General features: G+C 40.9%; 1 protein-coding gene across 1 annotated transcript in view; it reads left to right on the top strand.

Moving 5' to 3' along the window:
- Positions 1-18,949, top strand: part of MYH7B (myosin heavy chain 7B) — a 77,263-nt gene that overhangs the window by 39,978 nt on the left and 18,336 nt on the right. Inside the window, exons 20-31 of the mRNA XM_082272767.1 lie at positions 2,221-2,308; positions 5,253-5,370; positions 5,743-5,866; positions 7,865-8,001; positions 8,124-8,379; positions 9,101-9,343; positions 9,789-9,965; positions 10,559-10,704; positions 11,418-11,508; positions 14,890-15,279; positions 15,388-15,514; positions 17,970-18,088. Coding sequence (XP_082128893.1) covers positions 2,221-2,308; positions 5,253-5,370; positions 5,743-5,866; positions 7,865-8,001; positions 8,124-8,379; positions 9,101-9,343; positions 9,789-9,965; positions 10,559-10,704; positions 11,418-11,508; positions 14,890-15,279; positions 15,388-15,514; positions 17,970-18,088 — 2,016 coding nt within the window. The remainder of the gene's footprint in view (positions 1-2,220; positions 2,309-5,252; positions 5,371-5,742; positions 5,867-7,864; positions 8,002-8,123; positions 8,380-9,100; positions 9,344-9,788; positions 9,966-10,558; positions 10,705-11,417; positions 11,509-14,889; positions 15,280-15,387; positions 15,515-17,969; positions 18,089-18,949) is intronic.

Raw genomic sequence — 18,949 nt, 5'->3', positions numbered from 1 at the left:
TTTACGAGTTTATGAGTTACCAGTTTGGTTCAGACTGGCAAGAAAGTGGTCACCTTGTATTTTCCTGAAACTGTGAAACATACATCACTGTAAAGTGTCTCCTTGAGTGTGAAGCCGTTAAGACTTGCAGTGATGTTTAGTTAAAGCCATTTCTTGAACATCACTTTAAGTCTGTACTGCTTCCCGCTCTGCACACCAGCTGGAAGACGGACGGGTCAAGCTGTAAGATGTGGTAAGAATCTTGTCCTCTGGATCCAGTGCACACAGTTTGGATACTACTGACTGGCAGGGCATGCCGGCTATATGTCATTACCTAACAGCTGCTACAAATTTTCGCCCAAGGTCATGGAGCCACGTGATATGTCTGTCAACTCAAACACACTTTGGGCAACACAGAGTTTCTGAAAGGAGACCCATAGTGTTCTTCATGGCAGCCTAAAAGGTTTTCTCTGTCTTGTCATCAGACTGGAACATTTTAGGGTGCTATGGGCAACACGGGCAGGAAAAAAAAAAATAAAAAAATGTATTTTTATCCAAAATACTACCTAGCTCCAGCCCTTTTTTCTTTTTGCATTATAGTGAGGAATGATTGGAACGAACCTTTATCAGATTTTTAAATCTCCTTTTGCCTTTTGTGTGCCAGTTTAGAAGATTTTTCCCTATTTCCAGTCCCAGCGACACTCTGGTAGTCCATGAAATGGTCGCCAAAAAAGAAGTGAGGGAATATCTCCCTGACTGGACCAAGACAGCAAACCTAACATATTACGCCTTTATTTACAGAGATTTTGCCAACTTTCTGTCCTACTAATGGGGCAAGAAGTGAGGAGAAATCTTGCCATGGAAAATAAAGATAACAATTGAAGGTCACGTTTTTAGCATTAAGCAGAGTGTAGAGGAGTTAGAAGTTTAGTCAGGTTTTAACAGATGGTATTAAGTGTATTAACATTATAAGGTATTATTAATAATATTATTAGGTATTATTATTATTATTATGTGAGAATGTTGAATCGTTTTCCATAGAAGCTGTGGTTTTAGTCACCCCAGCAGATTTCTTAAGAAAAGGACTGGATGTGATTCCAAATGTGCTTCCTAATTTGGACATTGTCACTTAGGGGGTGTACTCACTTTTGTTGCCAGCGGTTTAGACATTAATGGCTGTGTGTTGAGTTATTTTGAGGGGACAGCAAATTTACACTGTTATACAAGCTGTACACTCACTACTTTACATTGTAGCAAAGTGTCATTTCTTCAGTGTTGTCACATGAAAAGATATAATAAAATATTTACAAAAATGTGAGGGGTGTACTCACTTTTGTGAGATACTGTAACTAAATACAAAGTACATATCTGGGTGCCTTTTGGTTGTAACTGAATGCCATCATAAGCCACATAAGTAAGGCTGTGCTAGCAGAAAGACAACACAGAACAGGGCATAGGCAGACAAGATTTTAGGCTACGTTCACATGTGGGCGTAGCGGATCACGGGCAGAATCACTGCGATTCTGCCTGTGATCCGGAATCATTGCAAATCGCGGGACGCCTGTGCGATGCCCGTGATTTGCAATGGCACCCCAAACGCTGTGCGATGTTGCCGCGATTTCCGCCTGCTGAATTGCGGTAACATTGCACAAACAGAATCGTGGGGCGCATGACGCCCAAAAAAGGTACAAGAGCTTCTTTTGTGCGCCATGCCTCCCGCGATTCTATTTGCGTGATGTTACCGCAATTCAGCAGGTGGAAATCGCGGCAACATCGCACAGTATTTGGGGGTGCCATTGCAAATCACGGGCATCACACAGGCGTCCCGCGATTTGCAATGATTCCGGATCGTGGGCAGAATCGCGGTGATTCTGCCCGTGACCTGCTATGCCCACATGTGAACGTAGCCTTAGGGATGCAACAAAGTGCCAGTTTCTTTATAATTTTTATTGATTTCTGATATAAGTCTTTTAGAGAAATATACAGGAGAACCAATGGTATAGCTTTACTTCTGTTTTTACCTTTTTTTAGATTCATTAAGTTAAATGCCATCAAGTAACATCAACCTATTAATAATAATAATAATAGAAAAATTCCTAAACACCCAGTAAAATACTGAAATGTAAAGAACTTTTGGGATTAAACTGATATACCGAATGCAAAGAATAAATAAATAAATATAAATATATATATATTATTGTGTGACAACTTTGTTTACTTGTATGTGTTTTTGCTGTGCAGGAGAATCTTAATAAACTGATGACCAATCTGCGGTCCACTCAGCCTCATTTTGTCAGATGTATCATCCCTAATGAAAGCAAAACTCCAGGTAACCTCAGGCTTGTTTATATAAAAAAGAAAAAAAGAGGAGGATTTGCCACAAAACCTTGTATTTGAAAATATTAAAACAAATAAAATAATGCACTAACATGCATCAGGGGAGCCAGGCTGGCGTAATAGTTTGACCAGAAATCACACATTGAGATTGATTTGATAAAGGCAAATAGACTGTTCCCTTTGCAATAGAAATTTCCCTTAGTGAATGCGGTGATAACTCACTTTGCATAGAATACCCAATCACATGCAAAATAAAAAAATATATATTTTTTTGCTTGCCTTTGAGTGGGTAATTAAAGTCAGAGTTTCACCCCATTCACTAAGCTAAGCCAACTTCGTTGCATGGTAAAAAGCAATGGAGTAAAAAGCAAAATTTCCTCAAAGATAATTTTTTAAAATGTTTTATTAAATATAGCAATCAGCTTTGTTATTGTCTGTTAATAATTTTAAAACCTTGTTAATATGTTTAGTTTGTAAATATATATTTATCTAGGGACACTCATATTTTTTTATTACATACTGGTGCTCATCTTACTTCTTTGCAGTGCTACACAGAGCTTTACTGCTCCTATTCAGAATGTGTCTACAAGTCAGCCAGCTTACGGAAAACAATACACTGCCTGTGCAGACCAATATTTTATCTCAACAGCTGTTAGGCCTCTTTCACACAAACGATTAGATCAGATCCGCCTGTCAGTTTTTTAGGCGGATCTGATCAGATCCTCCATGCATCCCTATGGGGCAGCGAGCATCAGCGGAGACATGTCCGCTGACGCCCGCTGCCATCTGCATCCGATCCTGTCCGTGAAATCCGGACGAATGGAAACCCTATTTTCCATCCGTCCAGGGATCCGATTCCCCCATAGAGAGCAGCGGGGCTCTGACACCTCCCTCTCCGCACACAGAGCGGAGACGGAGCTGTCACCTGCCTGCTCAGCAGGGATTGGCAGATCGATCCCCCGCTGAGCAGCACGGAGTCCGCCGACGGAGGTGGACCATGTGAAAGGAGCCTAAAGCAGTTAGGCAGAGTCATTGTAGCAGATAATCTACCCTGCCTCTAGAGCTTATTTTATAAATATCTACATTTAACACCATAACAAAAATATAGAAGAATTTAAAACTGTGAAAGTCATATTAATACTTAAACTCTTAGTAAGGTCGGCCATAAACACAGCCAATTTCTCTCCTGCGACCACAGGCGGGGGGGGGGGGGGGTATTAAGCTGGCCCTGCCTGGGAGAAGATAGTGAATATTGCTAGTGGCTATAACATCCGCTTGCAATAATCGCATGTACAGTAAAATCCGGCAGGCTGGTTGTACCCAAGTTGATTGATTGCTTAACTTGGGTACATTCAGCCTGCCCATACATGGTTCAAATCTCGACTGGTTCCTGCTAAACCGGCCGAGATTTGAACTGTCTATGACCAGCTTAAGAAATGCAGACAATGTATGAAGAATGCTTACTCTCAGTGAGAACCATGTGAAAATTATCTGTAGATGTAGACATATATACAACTAATATTTACATTTAAAGTGGTTGTAACCCTAAAACCCTAAATAAAAAAAAAGCTTGTCTTCCTTTAAAGCATGATAAATACCACAGTGCTTCTGCAGTGTAATTTGTCCAATTCTACGTTCTAAAATATCTGGTTGATCCTGCCTGTTCCTATGTTCCCCTATGGCTGTTGATCATGATACCGTGGTCAATTTACGTGCCTCTGTCATCACGCTGTGTGTACATAGTCTCTCCCTCTCTGACTTCCTTCCTGCCTGTCATTTCTTATTCTGTGTGTGAAAGCCGATCTCCAAACCTGCCCCTCCCCTCCCCTCAAGCTGTTTTTCACCTGCGGCTGTAAAGTCAGATTTATAAATAACTGGCATTCCCTCTTTTGTAGCAAGATATAACGTCCTGTGTTTTTTTTTTTAATTATAATCCTAAATACCTTCTTGCACTGCGCTGCTGTATGGGCATGTGATCTCCCTCTGCTGGCTTGCACATGTCAGAGGGGAATCTCAACCCCTCCCACTGCTCTTCTTAGATCGAGGAAGGGAAGCAGAGGGAGGTCACGTGACCGCACAGCGGCACTGTGAAAGAAGGTAATTAGGATTATAATTTTTTTAAAAAACTGACACACAGTAATTTTGATACAACAGAGGGGACGCCAGTTATTTATAAATCTGACTTTACAACCATGTTAAATTATACATTTTCTTCTAAAAGTCAGGCTTTTCCCCACCCCTTATACATCCTAATGGTCTCTATCACTCCATTAACATGCAGCCTCAACGACCAACAAGAAGGTTTAGCAGGTTGCAGGAGCAGGATTAAGTTTTAAGTTTCTATTGCAGTTGTGAATTTTTTGGCATACGGTCTGCATTGGAGGGAACTTCTGCATTTTTCATAATATGCTTAGTTTGATACACTTAGGTTTGTGAAAGATTTTTCATTTACAGAAGAGTGGAGGGAGGGGGGGAAGAATGAAAACTATATATGTTTATGCTGAAATCAGGTGTACTGTACACTTAAAAGAAGAACCTCTTTCCCTGTGGCCGGTCCGATAATATGCTTAGGAGGAAGATGGCTACATGTCTTGGCTCCAAGCACTTTCCTAAGACAAGCGACGGCAAGAGGAATGCAGAGCAAGAAGGGCATGTCAGCCTCTCATCCCTCTTGCTGCCTCTTGTCTTTGGAAAGTGCTTGCTGCAAAAACAAGTGGCCTTTAAGAAGCAGCCTTCTCCTTCCTAGCTATGGTTTCAGACTGGGCGCAGAAAGAATTGGAGCACCCAGTCCGATCTCATAGCTAGGGTTAGGAAGCACCTAGCAACATGAGACAAAGTACTACATCTCCCAGTGGGGAAAAAAAAATATTTATTGATAGTTCTTTAATGAACATGATGATTTGCAGTATTATTTATAGTATTGTTCTATTCCCCAGGTGCCATGGATCCATTCATGGTCCTTCACCAGCTGAGGTGTAATGGTGTCCTTGAAGGTATTAGGATTTGCCGTAAGGGATATCCCAACAGGCTCCTGTATGCAGAATTTAAGCAGAGGTGAGTAAAAAAACAAAACGCTGATCCACGCACAGTTTAGTCCTGTCAATTATACTCCAAGCCCAGCCACAATGGATAGGAGGCTGTAGACACAGGAGTGCCTAGGCGCACTCACATGCTAGAAAGACTCTGTTATTTTTCGGGAGTAATTTAAGGACTACATTTTCAGCATACTGCCAGGGCACATTTATCATTTTTAAATGTTCCCTATAAAATAGCAAATCCTCACTCTTTGAGTTCAGACTCTTTGTCATGATACCAGTTAGTACAGCTGGTTTATAACAAACACAGCGATTATTACAATATTTTAATCCCAAACACAAAGCATTTTGTAATTACATGTATAACTTGCTTTGCCTTCTTTGTTCACAGGTATCGGGTTCTCAACCCCAATGCCATCCCAGATGACAAATTTGTAGACAGCAGAAAAGCCACAGAAAAACTACTGGGGTCTCTGGACATTGACCATTCCCAGTACAAGTTTGGACACACTAAGGTACTTTTCCTCTGCTTATAGGTACACTTTTAAAGAAAGAACACTGGCTTAAAGTGAACCTGTCACTACTATAAATTATTATAATAGCAGACACCATAAGATGGCTGCAGACATATGCTACTTAAGAAAGCTGAGCAAAGGCCTTCACTCCCAGCCCAGCCAGAAAAGTAATCTCTCTCTCTCATCCCCTCTGCATCCAAAATGTCATAAACACAGCCTATTTGACTTCTATATTGCCAGGGTCTTAAATTATAGAGCAAGGCTCTCCAAACTTACTAAACAAAGGGCCAGTTTGCGGTTGTTTAGGCTTTAGGGGGGCTGGACTGTGGCCAGTGGGAGTAAATATTGCCCCATCATTGGTTTTAGGGTGTTAATGGGAGGATAGTGTGTCTTATTATTGGTATGAGTGGAAGAAATAATGCCTCATAAATGGTGTCAGTGGGAGGAATAGTGCCCCATCATTGGTGTCAGTTGGAGGAATAGTGCCTCATCATTGGTGTCAGTGGGAGAAATAGTGCCCCATCATTGGTGTCAGTGGGAGCAATAGTGCCCCATTGTTGGTGCCAATGGGAGGAATAGTGCCCCACCAATGGTGTCAGTGAGAGAAATGGTATACTGTCATTGGTGTCACCTGGAGGAAAAGTGTCCCAAGGGCCTTATAAAGGCACGCAAAGGGCTGTATCTGGCCCCCGGGCCACAGTTTGGAGACCACTGTGCCACTGCGCCAGAGCCTTTTATAAAGCTCTTTCAATTGCCACCAGAAGTTCATATTTTGTTGGTATCCTCCTCCCTGGTATTTGTGAGGTTACCTACAAAACATGTGCTGGACTTAAGCTCAGGTGTGGTACTAGAACTAAAGGAATAAGACACAGAGTAATTTCATAATTAAAAGGTTCAGCTATGCTTTTCATATGTGCCATGATTTTCAATATCGGTCTCATAAAGGCTGTCTATTCATTTATATATATCACAATAAAGGTATGCGCCAGTAAATATTGACGATTAAGCTAAAAAAAAAAAGAACAGAGAGCGCAGCCTACCCACTAGCCTACCTGCTAAGTACTTCAGTCTGTCATAAATATTGCTGATTAGTTAATCTCAGCACCATGCATGGCTCAGTGTACAAAATTAAGAAAATTGCTTGTAGGAGAGGCAAGGATACGTTGGCCTAATGTACTAAAGTCTGGGGACCACCAGCAGGCCTCAAGCCTTGTTTGAGACTTATGCTCACTGTATTCTGGACCATGCTGTGCAACAAATTAATGACTTGGGACACCACTGCCTCTATCTGACTGCACTAGGTTCATAATCACTTGTCCTGAACATAGGCCACATTGGAGGGAATAATAAGAGATATATGTTGCTCTTTTCATTGTTTTACTAAACATCGGAATTCACTAAATAACAAAACTCTCTTCATGGGCACATGAAGGGCACATCGCACTTGTTAATGAGTTTCTGATAGTCCACCCTCCGCCCACAGCAACCTTATTCAGGATCTTCATTTGCCCTGGCTTGACCCACTAAGTTGGAAAGGAGCTTCCTTTGCATTCCTTTGAGGGGGAATGTCAGATTTTAGAATGCAACATTTTGTCCGACAGCAAGGTTCTGTACTTCCCACAAGAGTTTAATGTAGACATTACTAATTCTCTCTTCTCTTTTTCTAACTACTTACTCCTCCCAGTCCTCTCTTATATACTCCTTTACCTAGCCTAGGGGGACCCCCACTGGCCAACCTGGGTGCTACTGCTGACAGACAGAAGAAGAGCTCTTGCCTATATCTCTTCTACAATGAAAAGCCTGCCAGCATTTTTTTCCCTATGTAAAGTTCTACTTACCAAAGAAAAAAATGTCTGTTGCAGAGGCTCTCCTAAAAAGTGAAATGTATTAAACTCTATTTTTTTTTTTTTTTAAATGGATACATGTATTATCTATCAACGTTTTTAAGTAATTTCTGGTAATTACGTGTAAAATATATATGGCAACATTTTCCTGAAGGTCTTCTTCAAAGCTGGTCTGCTTGGTCAGCTGGAAGAGATGCGAGATGAACGTTTGGCCAAGATCATCACCATGTTGCAAGCCAGAAGTCGAGGTAGACTCATGAGGATTGAGTACCATAAGATCATTGCTAGAAGGTACATATGGCATTACACCTTCACTTTCAAACTACAGAATCTCCAGACTGAAGATGTACTACTGTAAAGCTAATGCTGCCCCAGTCTGCCAGGTCTGAACATTATACTTTGTATCTTTGCAGGGATGCATTGTTGGTAATCCAATGGAACATAAGAGCCTTCAATGCTGTCAAGAACTGGTCATGGATGAAACTGTTTTTCAAGATTAAACCATTACTGAAATCAGCCCAGACAGAGAAGGAAATGGCCAACATGAAGGAGGAATTCTTGAAGCTGAAAGAGGCTCTGGAGAGGTCTGAAGCTAAGAGGAAAGAGCTGGAAGAGAAACAGGTTACTCTGAACCAAGAGAAGAATGACCTGGGTCTGCAACTCCAGGCCGTAAGTCATTGTCACCATTTCTTTTACATTAAATCTTCAATAACAAAGAATAGACAATTATATCAAACTGCACAGTCAATGGTCGTCATGCAAAAAATCTTTAACAAGAATGTGGGATATGCCATCCCCCCCCCCCCCCCCCCCCGTGCGCATACATGCACACGCACACACTTTCTTCTAAGGCTGCTTGAAAGTTTGCACCTGATTATGCATTTTAGGTGCAACACAGCTCTGGCTTTGTATTACCAGAGCTCCAGCAGCACCTGGCCTATGTTCCTATGACACAACTGACCATTGGACTTGTGGTGGGAATTGTCAGCTCAGCGATGGGGTTTCCCACTTGTCTTGTTGAAAGAAAAGCTTTAATAAATTACTTGTACGTTACACAATAGATGTGGCATGTCTTATTTCCTTGAAGACATTTTTTTTCACTGTACCAAAAGGTCAGCCCACCCAAATATTATCATCTGTGTCTTGGTTACTCCAACACTGAGATCTTCCTTTCAATATTAACTAAAATCTTCTTATCCACTTGGCAGTTGTGTGTTTCCCCTCCACTTTTGCATCTACCAGGGAGAGTGGTAGCCCCTCAAATAGGCACATAACATTAAGACTACACCTATAGTGTTCTGGAGGGATATACCAAGTTGTCAGATATTTCAATTCTCCAGCATCTAACAAAAGTGGCCTGACTTTTTACATTCCTTTTGTTTGGCTGCAGGAGCAAGACAATCTTGCAGATGCAGAAGAGCGATGTGATCTTCTGATCAAGACTAAGATCCAGCTGGAGGCTAAAGTGAAAGAACTGAGTGAGAGAGTGGAAGACGAAGAAGAGATGAACTCAGACTTGACTTCCAAGAAACGAAAACTGGAAGATGAATGTGCCGAACTAAAGAAGGACATTGATGACTTGGAAATTACACTTGCCAAAGTAGAGAAGGAGAAACACGCCACAGAAAACAAGGCAAGTAAAGAATTACCATTATACAGTATATTTTCAACATTTTGGTGGGGAAGATATAAAGCTTCTGTCAGGTTTTTAATTCTACCCATGACCCCTATATATGAAACGGTAATAGGAAACAGCTGCACTAAAAACATTATCAGAAATTCCTACCCTTCCCCACTCTACTAATATAGTGATAATAGTGATTTTCTGTAACTTCCAATCCAGACAAGAAGTGAGAGGGAATATCTTGAGAAAGGACATGGATGCCAGTAAATACCCGACAAAAGCTTTAACCCTTCTATGTTCTATTGTAGGCTAAATAAAACTTTTTGGATTAAGTAAGGCTTTTATACCGTACCCTTGAGCTAACACCAACAATGTGTACTACTTCATAGCAAAAAATCTCTGTGCCCAGGACCTTGAGACCTTCATTATTTTTGTTTTTGTTGTCTCACCTCAGGTGAAGAACCTAGTTGAAGAGATGGCGGCACTGGATGAGATCATTGCCAGGCTGACAAAAGAAAAGAAAGCTCTGCAGGAAGCTCACCAACAAGCTCTGGATGACTTGCAGGGGGAAGAAGACAAAGTCAACACTCTCACCAAAGCCAAAGCTAAGCTAGAGCAGCAAGTTGATGATGTAAGTTATGTTTTCACCAGATTTCAATATTCCTAGCATAATATTAGTTAGGAATCTAGAGCTGTAGTTTTTAACTTTATGAAGACAAGAACCTGGTAAATTCGTACCTCTGAATGGGGCTTGGTGTCACTATAGGAGGATGAAGGTTCTTTGTGGCAGTCTTGGTGGCCCTGTAAGGAGTGAGGCTTGTGGAGGGAAGTGTGAGAAACTGTGTAGAATGAGGTATCTGTAAGGGGCTGGGGGTCTCACCAGCAAGCTGGGGGTTTTGCAAAGGCAATGGGGGAGACTGGAGGGCACTTCAGGGGCTGGAGCACTGTGGGAGGCAGTTGGTGACATTATGGGGGGCAGTGTGGGTGATTGATGGGCACTGTGGGGACTTAGGGCTCTTAGGGGGCACCATGAGAAGTTGAAGGGCACTGCCGGCCACTATGGGAGGTTGGGTGGCACTATAGGAGCTGAGAAGCACTGTTGGAGGTTAGGAGATCGGCAGCTAGCTGGGCCACAGCCCAGTATTTGAGAACCACTGATCTAGAAGTGTTAATATGTAAAAACAATATTACTAACCTTTCATACTGTGTTGTTAATGCTTGTAGCTGGAAGGATCCCTAGAACAAGAGAAGAAACTCCGTATGGATCTAGAGCGTGCAAAGCGAAAGCTGGAGGGAGATCTGAAGCTCACCCAGGAGTCAGTGATGGACCTGGAAAATGATAAGCAGCAGCTGGAAGAGAAACTGAAGAAGTGAGTAGCAGATTGTAGGGATAGGGAAAGACATAAAATAATCCCGATAAAAAAATGTATATTCCTAAGTAGATCTTTGTATCTTAAAGTTCACTTTGTATACTAAAGGTAGGATATTCTGTGAGTTTATATTGACCAGGCCACTATGAATGAGGAGATGATTTAAGGCACTATTGCTAGGTGGCAAAGAGCTGAATTTTGCATATGCTGAAGTACTTCTATCAGGATTTACTGAAGAATATCTTAAAATAAATAAACCTATAAACCTATAAGCACTGGGAAATTTCTCAAGCCCCATACGAAGTGAATTAAAGGTGGCTTGTCTTGTCTTCCTTTTCCCTTTTTGTGGTCTCTGCAATTTCCCCACTACGATTGAGCACGGTGATAATGGTTCTCCCTGGAGAGAATTTGTTTATGCCTGGTCTATAAATGTAGATGGATTATTTTTCTGTCAAGTTCCAGTCCCGAAGGAGCGAAAATCCATGAAATTCGTCAACTGGTGTTGAAATTTGGATATGCGTTGTCATAATATACTTTTTGTGAATGTATTTTAGTTTTTAAATATTTATATGTGGGATATCCCCAGAAAGATACCTTAAAAATATGTGTGAAATATTTCCCATTATATTTAATTAAGATGTTATCTATTTATTCTATTGTGATGGTATTGGTCTACATAGAACTAACTGGTTTTTCCTTTTTTTCTGCCACAGGAAGGATTTTGAAATAAGTCAGCTAAATTCCAGAATTGAAGATGAACAAATGATGAGTGCCCAGTTACAGAAGAAAATCAAAGAGCTACAGGTGATAGAGAGGAGATCCATTTTTAAACTTGTTTATTTGCTTTGATGAGTTTATGTAGTGCCCCCTATTCTGCAGAACTACAGAGTAGAGTACATATTCACATCAACCCTGGCCCTCAAAAGACCTCACAGTCTAATATCCCTTAGACAGCCATACAAACTCACACACTTAAAATGGAACTTAAGGCAAAATTTTGTTTTTTCTTTTTATAATGAAGAGGGATTAGAACATCTGTCAGATTTTCTTGTTCAATATTTTTTATTGAAAGTAAGTAGAAGGTAAAACAATACAGAAGTGTCAAAATAGAAGAATGATACAAGCATGTAGATCATCTGTACATAATCATAGAAAAGATGACAGGTTAAACGTTCAGTACAATGGTACGTAGATACTGGATGACATTTATAGAGAACTGTAGTGTTTGATTTGTGAAGGTTACAATGGTATACAAATACAACACAATGTTTTTTCCCAGCTGAGGACTACAATAACAGTTAGAATCTTGTTTAATCAGATAAGAAACAAAAAAAATTATCTTCAGATTTTCTCGACCATATAGTCAAAAACTATTTATTTGTCCCCATTTGAAAATCAAAAATACATTTTTTGCAATGAAAATTGACTGGTGTTTGGCTAGCTTTACTCTGGTCTTGAGCAGATTATGATTGACCTATCAAAGTTTGTTTCTTTTGTGAGCGGATAGTTTCAGTAGAAGCAATTTGCCCCGTTCACATTGACTGCGGCTTTGAAATTGTGTGACTTTATCTGAAATTGCACAATTTCAAAGCCGCATGTCAGTGCAACTTCCGGTGTGACTTGGAAGACATCTGTGCTGTTTCATGCACAGATGTCAATACAAGTCTCACCCAAAATCGTCAAAAGTTGTGCAGGAACTACTTTTCCAAATCAATGCAACACAGCATAGTCAGTGTTGCACCAATTTGAACAGTGCGATTGCGACTTGTCGTGCAATTTGACCTGTCAAACTGCATGACAAGTCATCCAAATGTGAACGAGGGCTTACTCCAGTTCCAAAGCAGAAAACCAACCACTAAGACACCATGCTGAAATTAGACCTCTTTCACACGGGTGGCCAGGAGGGGGTGGAAAAACTAGTGTTTGAGCCAAGACTTTACAGTCCACTACTTGTTAAAAAAAGATTTTACAGTCCGCCTAAAGGCTATAGCACAGCCAGCGGGGGCTATTCACATGCTGTTGCCGCAATGCTTTGCGTACTTGCAAATTCAGCGGGACATGTCATGTTGACAGGTGGCACCGCCTGTCAAACGTAGTCATTCAAGTCAATGGGCCAAGTCATGACTGCAACTCTTGAACGCCTGACAGTGGCTGTTTAGCTGTACTCTGAAAAAAGTTATATGAGGATTGCTTTTCAGAGAATGGGCTAGTGTTAACGTATTCATGTACATTTGAAGCATGCAGTGGGATGTGCCTTATAGAGATATAAAAATAGATCAAATAGATTAAATGTTATGTTTTTAATAACTTAGGATTCCAGCTGCCACTTTTCTAGCACAGGCTAACTATTAGAAGAAGCATCTGGTCCTTGGAAGCAGCAAATATTTATTGAAAATCTATGAATACAGAAAGCAATTATCAGCTTGCAGAATTGTCTTTTGCATAGTGGGCATAGCAATGGTCCAGAGCCAACTTATCAGCTCAAATATCAAACAGGCAAGATGGAAAGTACAGTCATGTGTTAACACTATACATCATGTGACTATTTTAATTGTCCTTGTAATTGCCCAAGTGCTGAAATCTGTCACATGCTGCATGCTGAGTTTAGATAACACACCCACTATATAAAGGGCAAGCCCTTGGAAGTGTGTAAGGGCTGTTTGGATTGGTTGCTTTGGGCATGGGTGGGGCATGGTACATCAATCAGCATGTTGTTGCATTAAGTCCATTGTCCACATGTCTGTGTTGCCTCCATCAACCTGACCACATGGGACATCCAGATTAGAAAAAAATTCCAGACGCTAGAGCACAGCTACAAAGCATATGCCAAGGATCCATATCCTGACCCCATGCAGACTAAGGGGCCTAAGCATGATGATTGTGCCCTTTATCTTTCAACTGTCTGCTCACATTACATTTTAAACAAAGCAAGGAAACATTTTTTTTTTTTTTTTACAATGCTTTTGAGAGGGACAGAGTTGTCCTCCTTGTATACAAAACTAAGAAACTCAATTTTGGCTGGAGCTTTACTTTAAGGATGACCTGTGCTGATAGAAATATGGAGTCTGCCATGCAAGATCTCTAATTCTGAAAATACTAGCTACCTGGCTGTTATTCTGAATGAATGGCTTCAATTCTTCCTAATGGTGTGAATACACAATTAGAATATTGCCCGATCAATCGACCACCGGCTTTTGAAAAAGTATTTGTCGGTCGTAAACGTTGCCAACATACACGGTCCGAATATCGCCCGACCGTTGCCCGCCGACCATCGAAACAGTGTTCGTTGGTCGAAAACGTTGCCAACATTAACGATCCAAAAAAAAAGTTACAGACCAATCGATTAGATACGTAGTCCTCACGTTTCACGTTTAAGCGGAAGTGATGTAATGTGCGTGTGACCTTAAAGCCACACCCTTCCTCCTAGCACCAACGACCGCCTAGCACGAACGAGCTTGGGACCGACATTAAACCGGGTAGTGTTTTTGTTCACGAACGGGCGATCGATATTGAATATGAAATTTGCATCACTGCACTTGGTGTTTTAGCCATCCATAAACACCAAAAAAAGAGCACAAGAAAGCAAAGAATTCGGACCAAAAAATGGGTGCAGAACCGTGATCAAACTTCTTGAACTTGCACAATGCTTCCGGGTCGACAAACATTTCCAGGAAAATATTTTTGAGCATGCGTGATGAGGTTTATACAGATTTAAACTAAACGACCTCAACATCAACGTATAGAATATCTTTCTTTCGCAAACGAGACGACAGAATTTTTTGTGTTTTTCAAACGGTATTTTGCGTTCACAATATCGATATCGCTCATTGATAGCTGGGCTCGCTGAACAGAAATTTTCAGCCGATTTTCTTATCGTGTATTCCAAGCATAAGTCCTTGAATAGATCAAGAATGCAGATAAGGAAATTTCACTTTACTTAGATTTCATTGGCTGCAGGCTTCTTCCAGGTCAGTAACTCAAATAGTACTGAAGTCTAAGAATTTGCAATGACTGCCAGATAATTAGTGGTTTCAGAAGAAGGTCAGTAGAAACAACCCTCATATATTTCTTGGCATAGTTGACAATAATACAGTATCCACTATCCTGTTTAATGAGTGACTGCATTTTTGCCAGAAGTCTTCTAATAAGCTTCGGTTAGTAATGACTGCTTCTTCTGACACACAGGCCCGCATAGAGGAGCTGGAAGAGGAGCTGGAAGCAGAGAGGGCCACCAGAGCCAAGGTGGAGAAGCAGCGAGCCGAGGTGGCTAAAGAGCTGGAAGAACTGAGTGAGAGGCTTGAGGAAGCTGGCGGGGCCACCTCGGTGCAGATTGAGATGAACAAGAAGCGAGAAGCTGAATTCCTGAAGATGCGCAGAGACCTTGAGGAAGCCACACTGCACCATGAAGCCACTGCGGCTGGGCTGCGGAAGAAACACGCGGACACTGTGGCCGAGTTGGGTGAGCAGATCGACAGCCTACAGCGGGTGAAACAGAAACTGGAGAAGGAAAAGAGTGAAATGAGAATGGAGCTGGATGACCTGTCTTCAAATATTGAGCAACTCATCAAAAATAAGGCGAGTGATTCTCTTCTGTAATACCTGACTATTCCTCTGTGTGGGACCTAAAGGCTCAGACATGTTGGCCTGTGTTTATGAATGTGAACACTGTATCTTGTCTCACAGGGCAATGCTGAGAAGTTGTGTCGGACTTTTGAGGATCAGCTGAGTGAGGCCAAAAGTAAGGTGGATGAACTGCAGCGCCAGTTAGCTGATATGTCCCTGCACAGAGCCAGGCTGCAAACTGAGAATGGTATGTTCGGTTATTAGATCGTCTACCTTCACGTGCTATGCCAAAGTTCTTGTTTTTTGTAAAGCTGTCCATAGACATTATACTGAGGTTGAATAGCAGAGCTGGATCAGCCTAAAAAAAAAACTGGGTAGTAGCCTAAGACCTGGAGGATGTCTATGGAAATTAAATTCAACTTTCATGCTCCTGAAGAAACCAGGGTATTAATGCAATTGAGCAAAGCTGTGCCATTTTCTGTTACTTCACATGGAAGGACATATAGTACTTGCAGGCAGTTGGTGTCTGACTGGGCTAAGCCAGTACAGACAATGTAAATTGGGTGGCTTTTCTCTGCCTTTTGTATCCAAAGCTGCTAACTTGCCTAGATACGCATTCTGCCTTAAACCATCTCTGAGTAGAAGACTCCAGTCAAGCTTAAGGAGTAAATGTCATGGGGTTTGGCCCTATCATAACTAGCAGGGACGAAGGACTCGCTACCACCAAACAATATCCTTGGCCATCCAGGAGGAACACAAACATGTATACTTGTTGCAGAGTTTCTCTCTCTGGAGCCTGTAGACACAAAACCTTTGGTACCCAAGGCAGCTCCCCCCTCCTTATCCCTGCTAGGATTACCCAGTTAAGCCCCGTACACACGCACCGATTGTTGGCCGTAAATTTTCGGCCAACGTCCGATCGGCCGATTGTCGGCTTGTTAGTATGATGCTTCCGACAACCGACTGCGACTTTTCGGCCGAACAAAATCTGGTGTGCATGCTATAAAATTTTTGTTGGCCGTCAACAGAACGGCCGATTGTTCGTCAGTCATTACAGATTTCGGCAAACAAAAATCAGATGAGCAAGACTGGGCATGCTCAGAGAAGAAAAAACACACGGAAAGTAAACCATCACGTGACATCACTTCTGAAGTTGGTTGTTGTTGGCCGAAAAAATTTGTGTGTAGTCTAGAGCATATTTCAACCAACACAACAACACTGGACAAAAGTCGGCCGATCGGTCGGCCAACAATCGGTGCGTGTGTACGAGGCTTTACATGCAACATTTTTGTGTTTTACTGGTCCTAACCTGGCTTACAAAATTGTGACAATTTGTAAATATACCCCCATGAAATAACTGGGATCCTACTGATGTGAACAAACGTGTTCAGTCCAGCAATGTGCAGCAACCTCTTTGCCTCTACCACCTATAGCTCCACTGTGCCTAATTGTATATCAAGCCCTGCGTGCAGGTATTTGTGCATTGCAGAAATCCTTGGTGTTAAACAGATTACTGCCTTGATACAATATAATAAACTGATAAGGTTTTCAGTAGAAAGACGTTTTCCAACCCTATCCTTTAAGGTCTATGCTGCTTTTGGAGACCATAAAAGCCCCACTTTAAGGACACAAGTTAAACATGGGACTTACTAATAAACTGCCTGAAATAAGTGCTGTTTGCACTGCCTACAACAACCAAATTCAAGCCATGCATGGAAAAAGTGTGAGAAAGAAGGAATATATAGTAATCGGTTGTTACAGGGCAATACAGACAGTTATTAATGGCACTGTAATAGATGAGGTCTTTTGTGGTTGAGAAGGTAGAAGGTAAATGCATAGAATTGTATCATTTGCACATGATACTGCCAATTGCCCTTTGATAAAACCAGGGTGCTGTACTGGGCAGGAGGATATGGCAACCTCACCTGAACACCTTCTTCATAGGAAGAATTGCTATTTATTCCATCCTTCAAGAGATATTACCAACTAAGGGTAAAAGAAAGCGTCCTGGAGGGTCTGGAACTCAGAATTATTTACTATAACTTTCAACTGGATCATATGGAGCAATGTTCACATTCTTATTCTTGTTGCTGTTATGCACTGATTTAATTTTTCTATGCCAGTCCACGGAAATGTAGACATGTAGGTGTGTAAATGCATGGTAATTGCAGCTTAAAAGTTAGCCATTTTTACCTGCTGTGTTTGATTTGTTTCAGAGTCCCATGTAAACCCACCCTAAAGCTAGCTACACACGAGCAGAATTTAGTTCGACATTATTTTATTATAGGAAGGTCCGTTTGATTTTTTTTTTTATTTATTAGTGGGGTCAAATCAATATTCGACCATCGTGATGAGAAAATTTGAAGGAGCAGGATGACATTTTTTTCCCAAACGAACAATTTTCTAACAGTAAATGGGATTTTTTTTATTCAGTATGTTCCAAAATCAAATGTTAAAGCCAATTCAATGTTGAAGTAGTTTCGAATGATATTTGACAAGCCATTAAGTGTATGGCCAACTTAACTTTGCATAACAGAAGCTTAGAATAGCTAGGAACAATATTGTTTTTTGGTGGTAATCCAAATAATAAATCCTGTAGATACAAAATATCTATGACCTACAAAAGAGTTGTAGATGTTTTTATTTACATTTAATTATTATTTAGCACTTAATAAATTATGTTTTTTCATTGGTTTGGTTAGGAGAGCTATCTCGATTGATGGAGGAGAAGGAATCTCTTGTCAACCAACTGAGCAGAGGCAAAGCCTCCTTCACTCAGAGCATTGAAGAACTGAAGCGGCAACTAGAAGAGGAGACAAAGGTGAGTCTGTGATCTTAAATGGTCACTTGTGTCTACGAGATGGTATTCTTTGACTTAAAGCCATAATAAACCCAAAACCAAACATGTAATATATTGCAGCTTACCAATCATTGTGCTGGCTGCATTAATTTTATTTTTTTTAGGCTTCTTTTAGGCTTTTTTCCCCTCTGTGATTTGGCCAGTAAGACCCCTTCTGTAATAAAATGCCTCCACTCTGAATGAATGAGCACAGGGGGAAGATTTAAATACACTAACAAATTGAAGCCAAACTCCAGCTCATATTTTATAATCAGAGCAACATTTTTTGTTTTCTTTTGGGATAAAGGTTTTTCATGAATAAATAACAGCTGGTCATTGTAAGGACCCCTGCCAGTTGCAAACGGTTTGCCCCATCCCTGTAAAATCATACATCTGGAAGAGAGATTTTTATATTGAAATAAAAAGACTTACTGGCTGTATCGCCAGGTGAAAATAGAGGAAAGAAAGCCTAAAAAAGAAAAATAAAGCAGCCAACACATCTAAGAATTGGTAATCTTCAATATAACAAATGTTTGCTTTTGGGTTTAAGACCACTTTAAGGTGTCAGCGACAAAGTCATTCTTCATGCAACTAACATTCAGAGGGGTTGAATTACTAAAACTCGAGAGTGCAAAATCTGGTGCAGCTGTGCATTGAAACCAACCAGCTTCCAGGTTTGTTTTTCTCAAAGCAAAAAAGTTATTAGCTGATTGTCTACCATGCACAGCTGCACCAGAATTTGCACTCTATAGTTTTAGTAAATTTATTAATTTAAGATTCTAAACCATAAGGAGATATAATACTGAGATGAAAAGCCAGGTAAAAGCAATCTTTTATTTTTTT

The sequence above is a fragment of the Pelophylax lessonae genome (assembly GCF_965119305.1).
Source record: "Pelophylax lessonae genome assembly, chromosome: 11".
In the NCBI taxonomy this organism is placed as follows: domain Eukaryota; kingdom Metazoa; phylum Chordata; class Amphibia; order Anura; family Ranidae; genus Pelophylax; species Pelophylax lessonae.
This window is presented reverse-complemented; position numbering and strand designations above follow the sequence as displayed.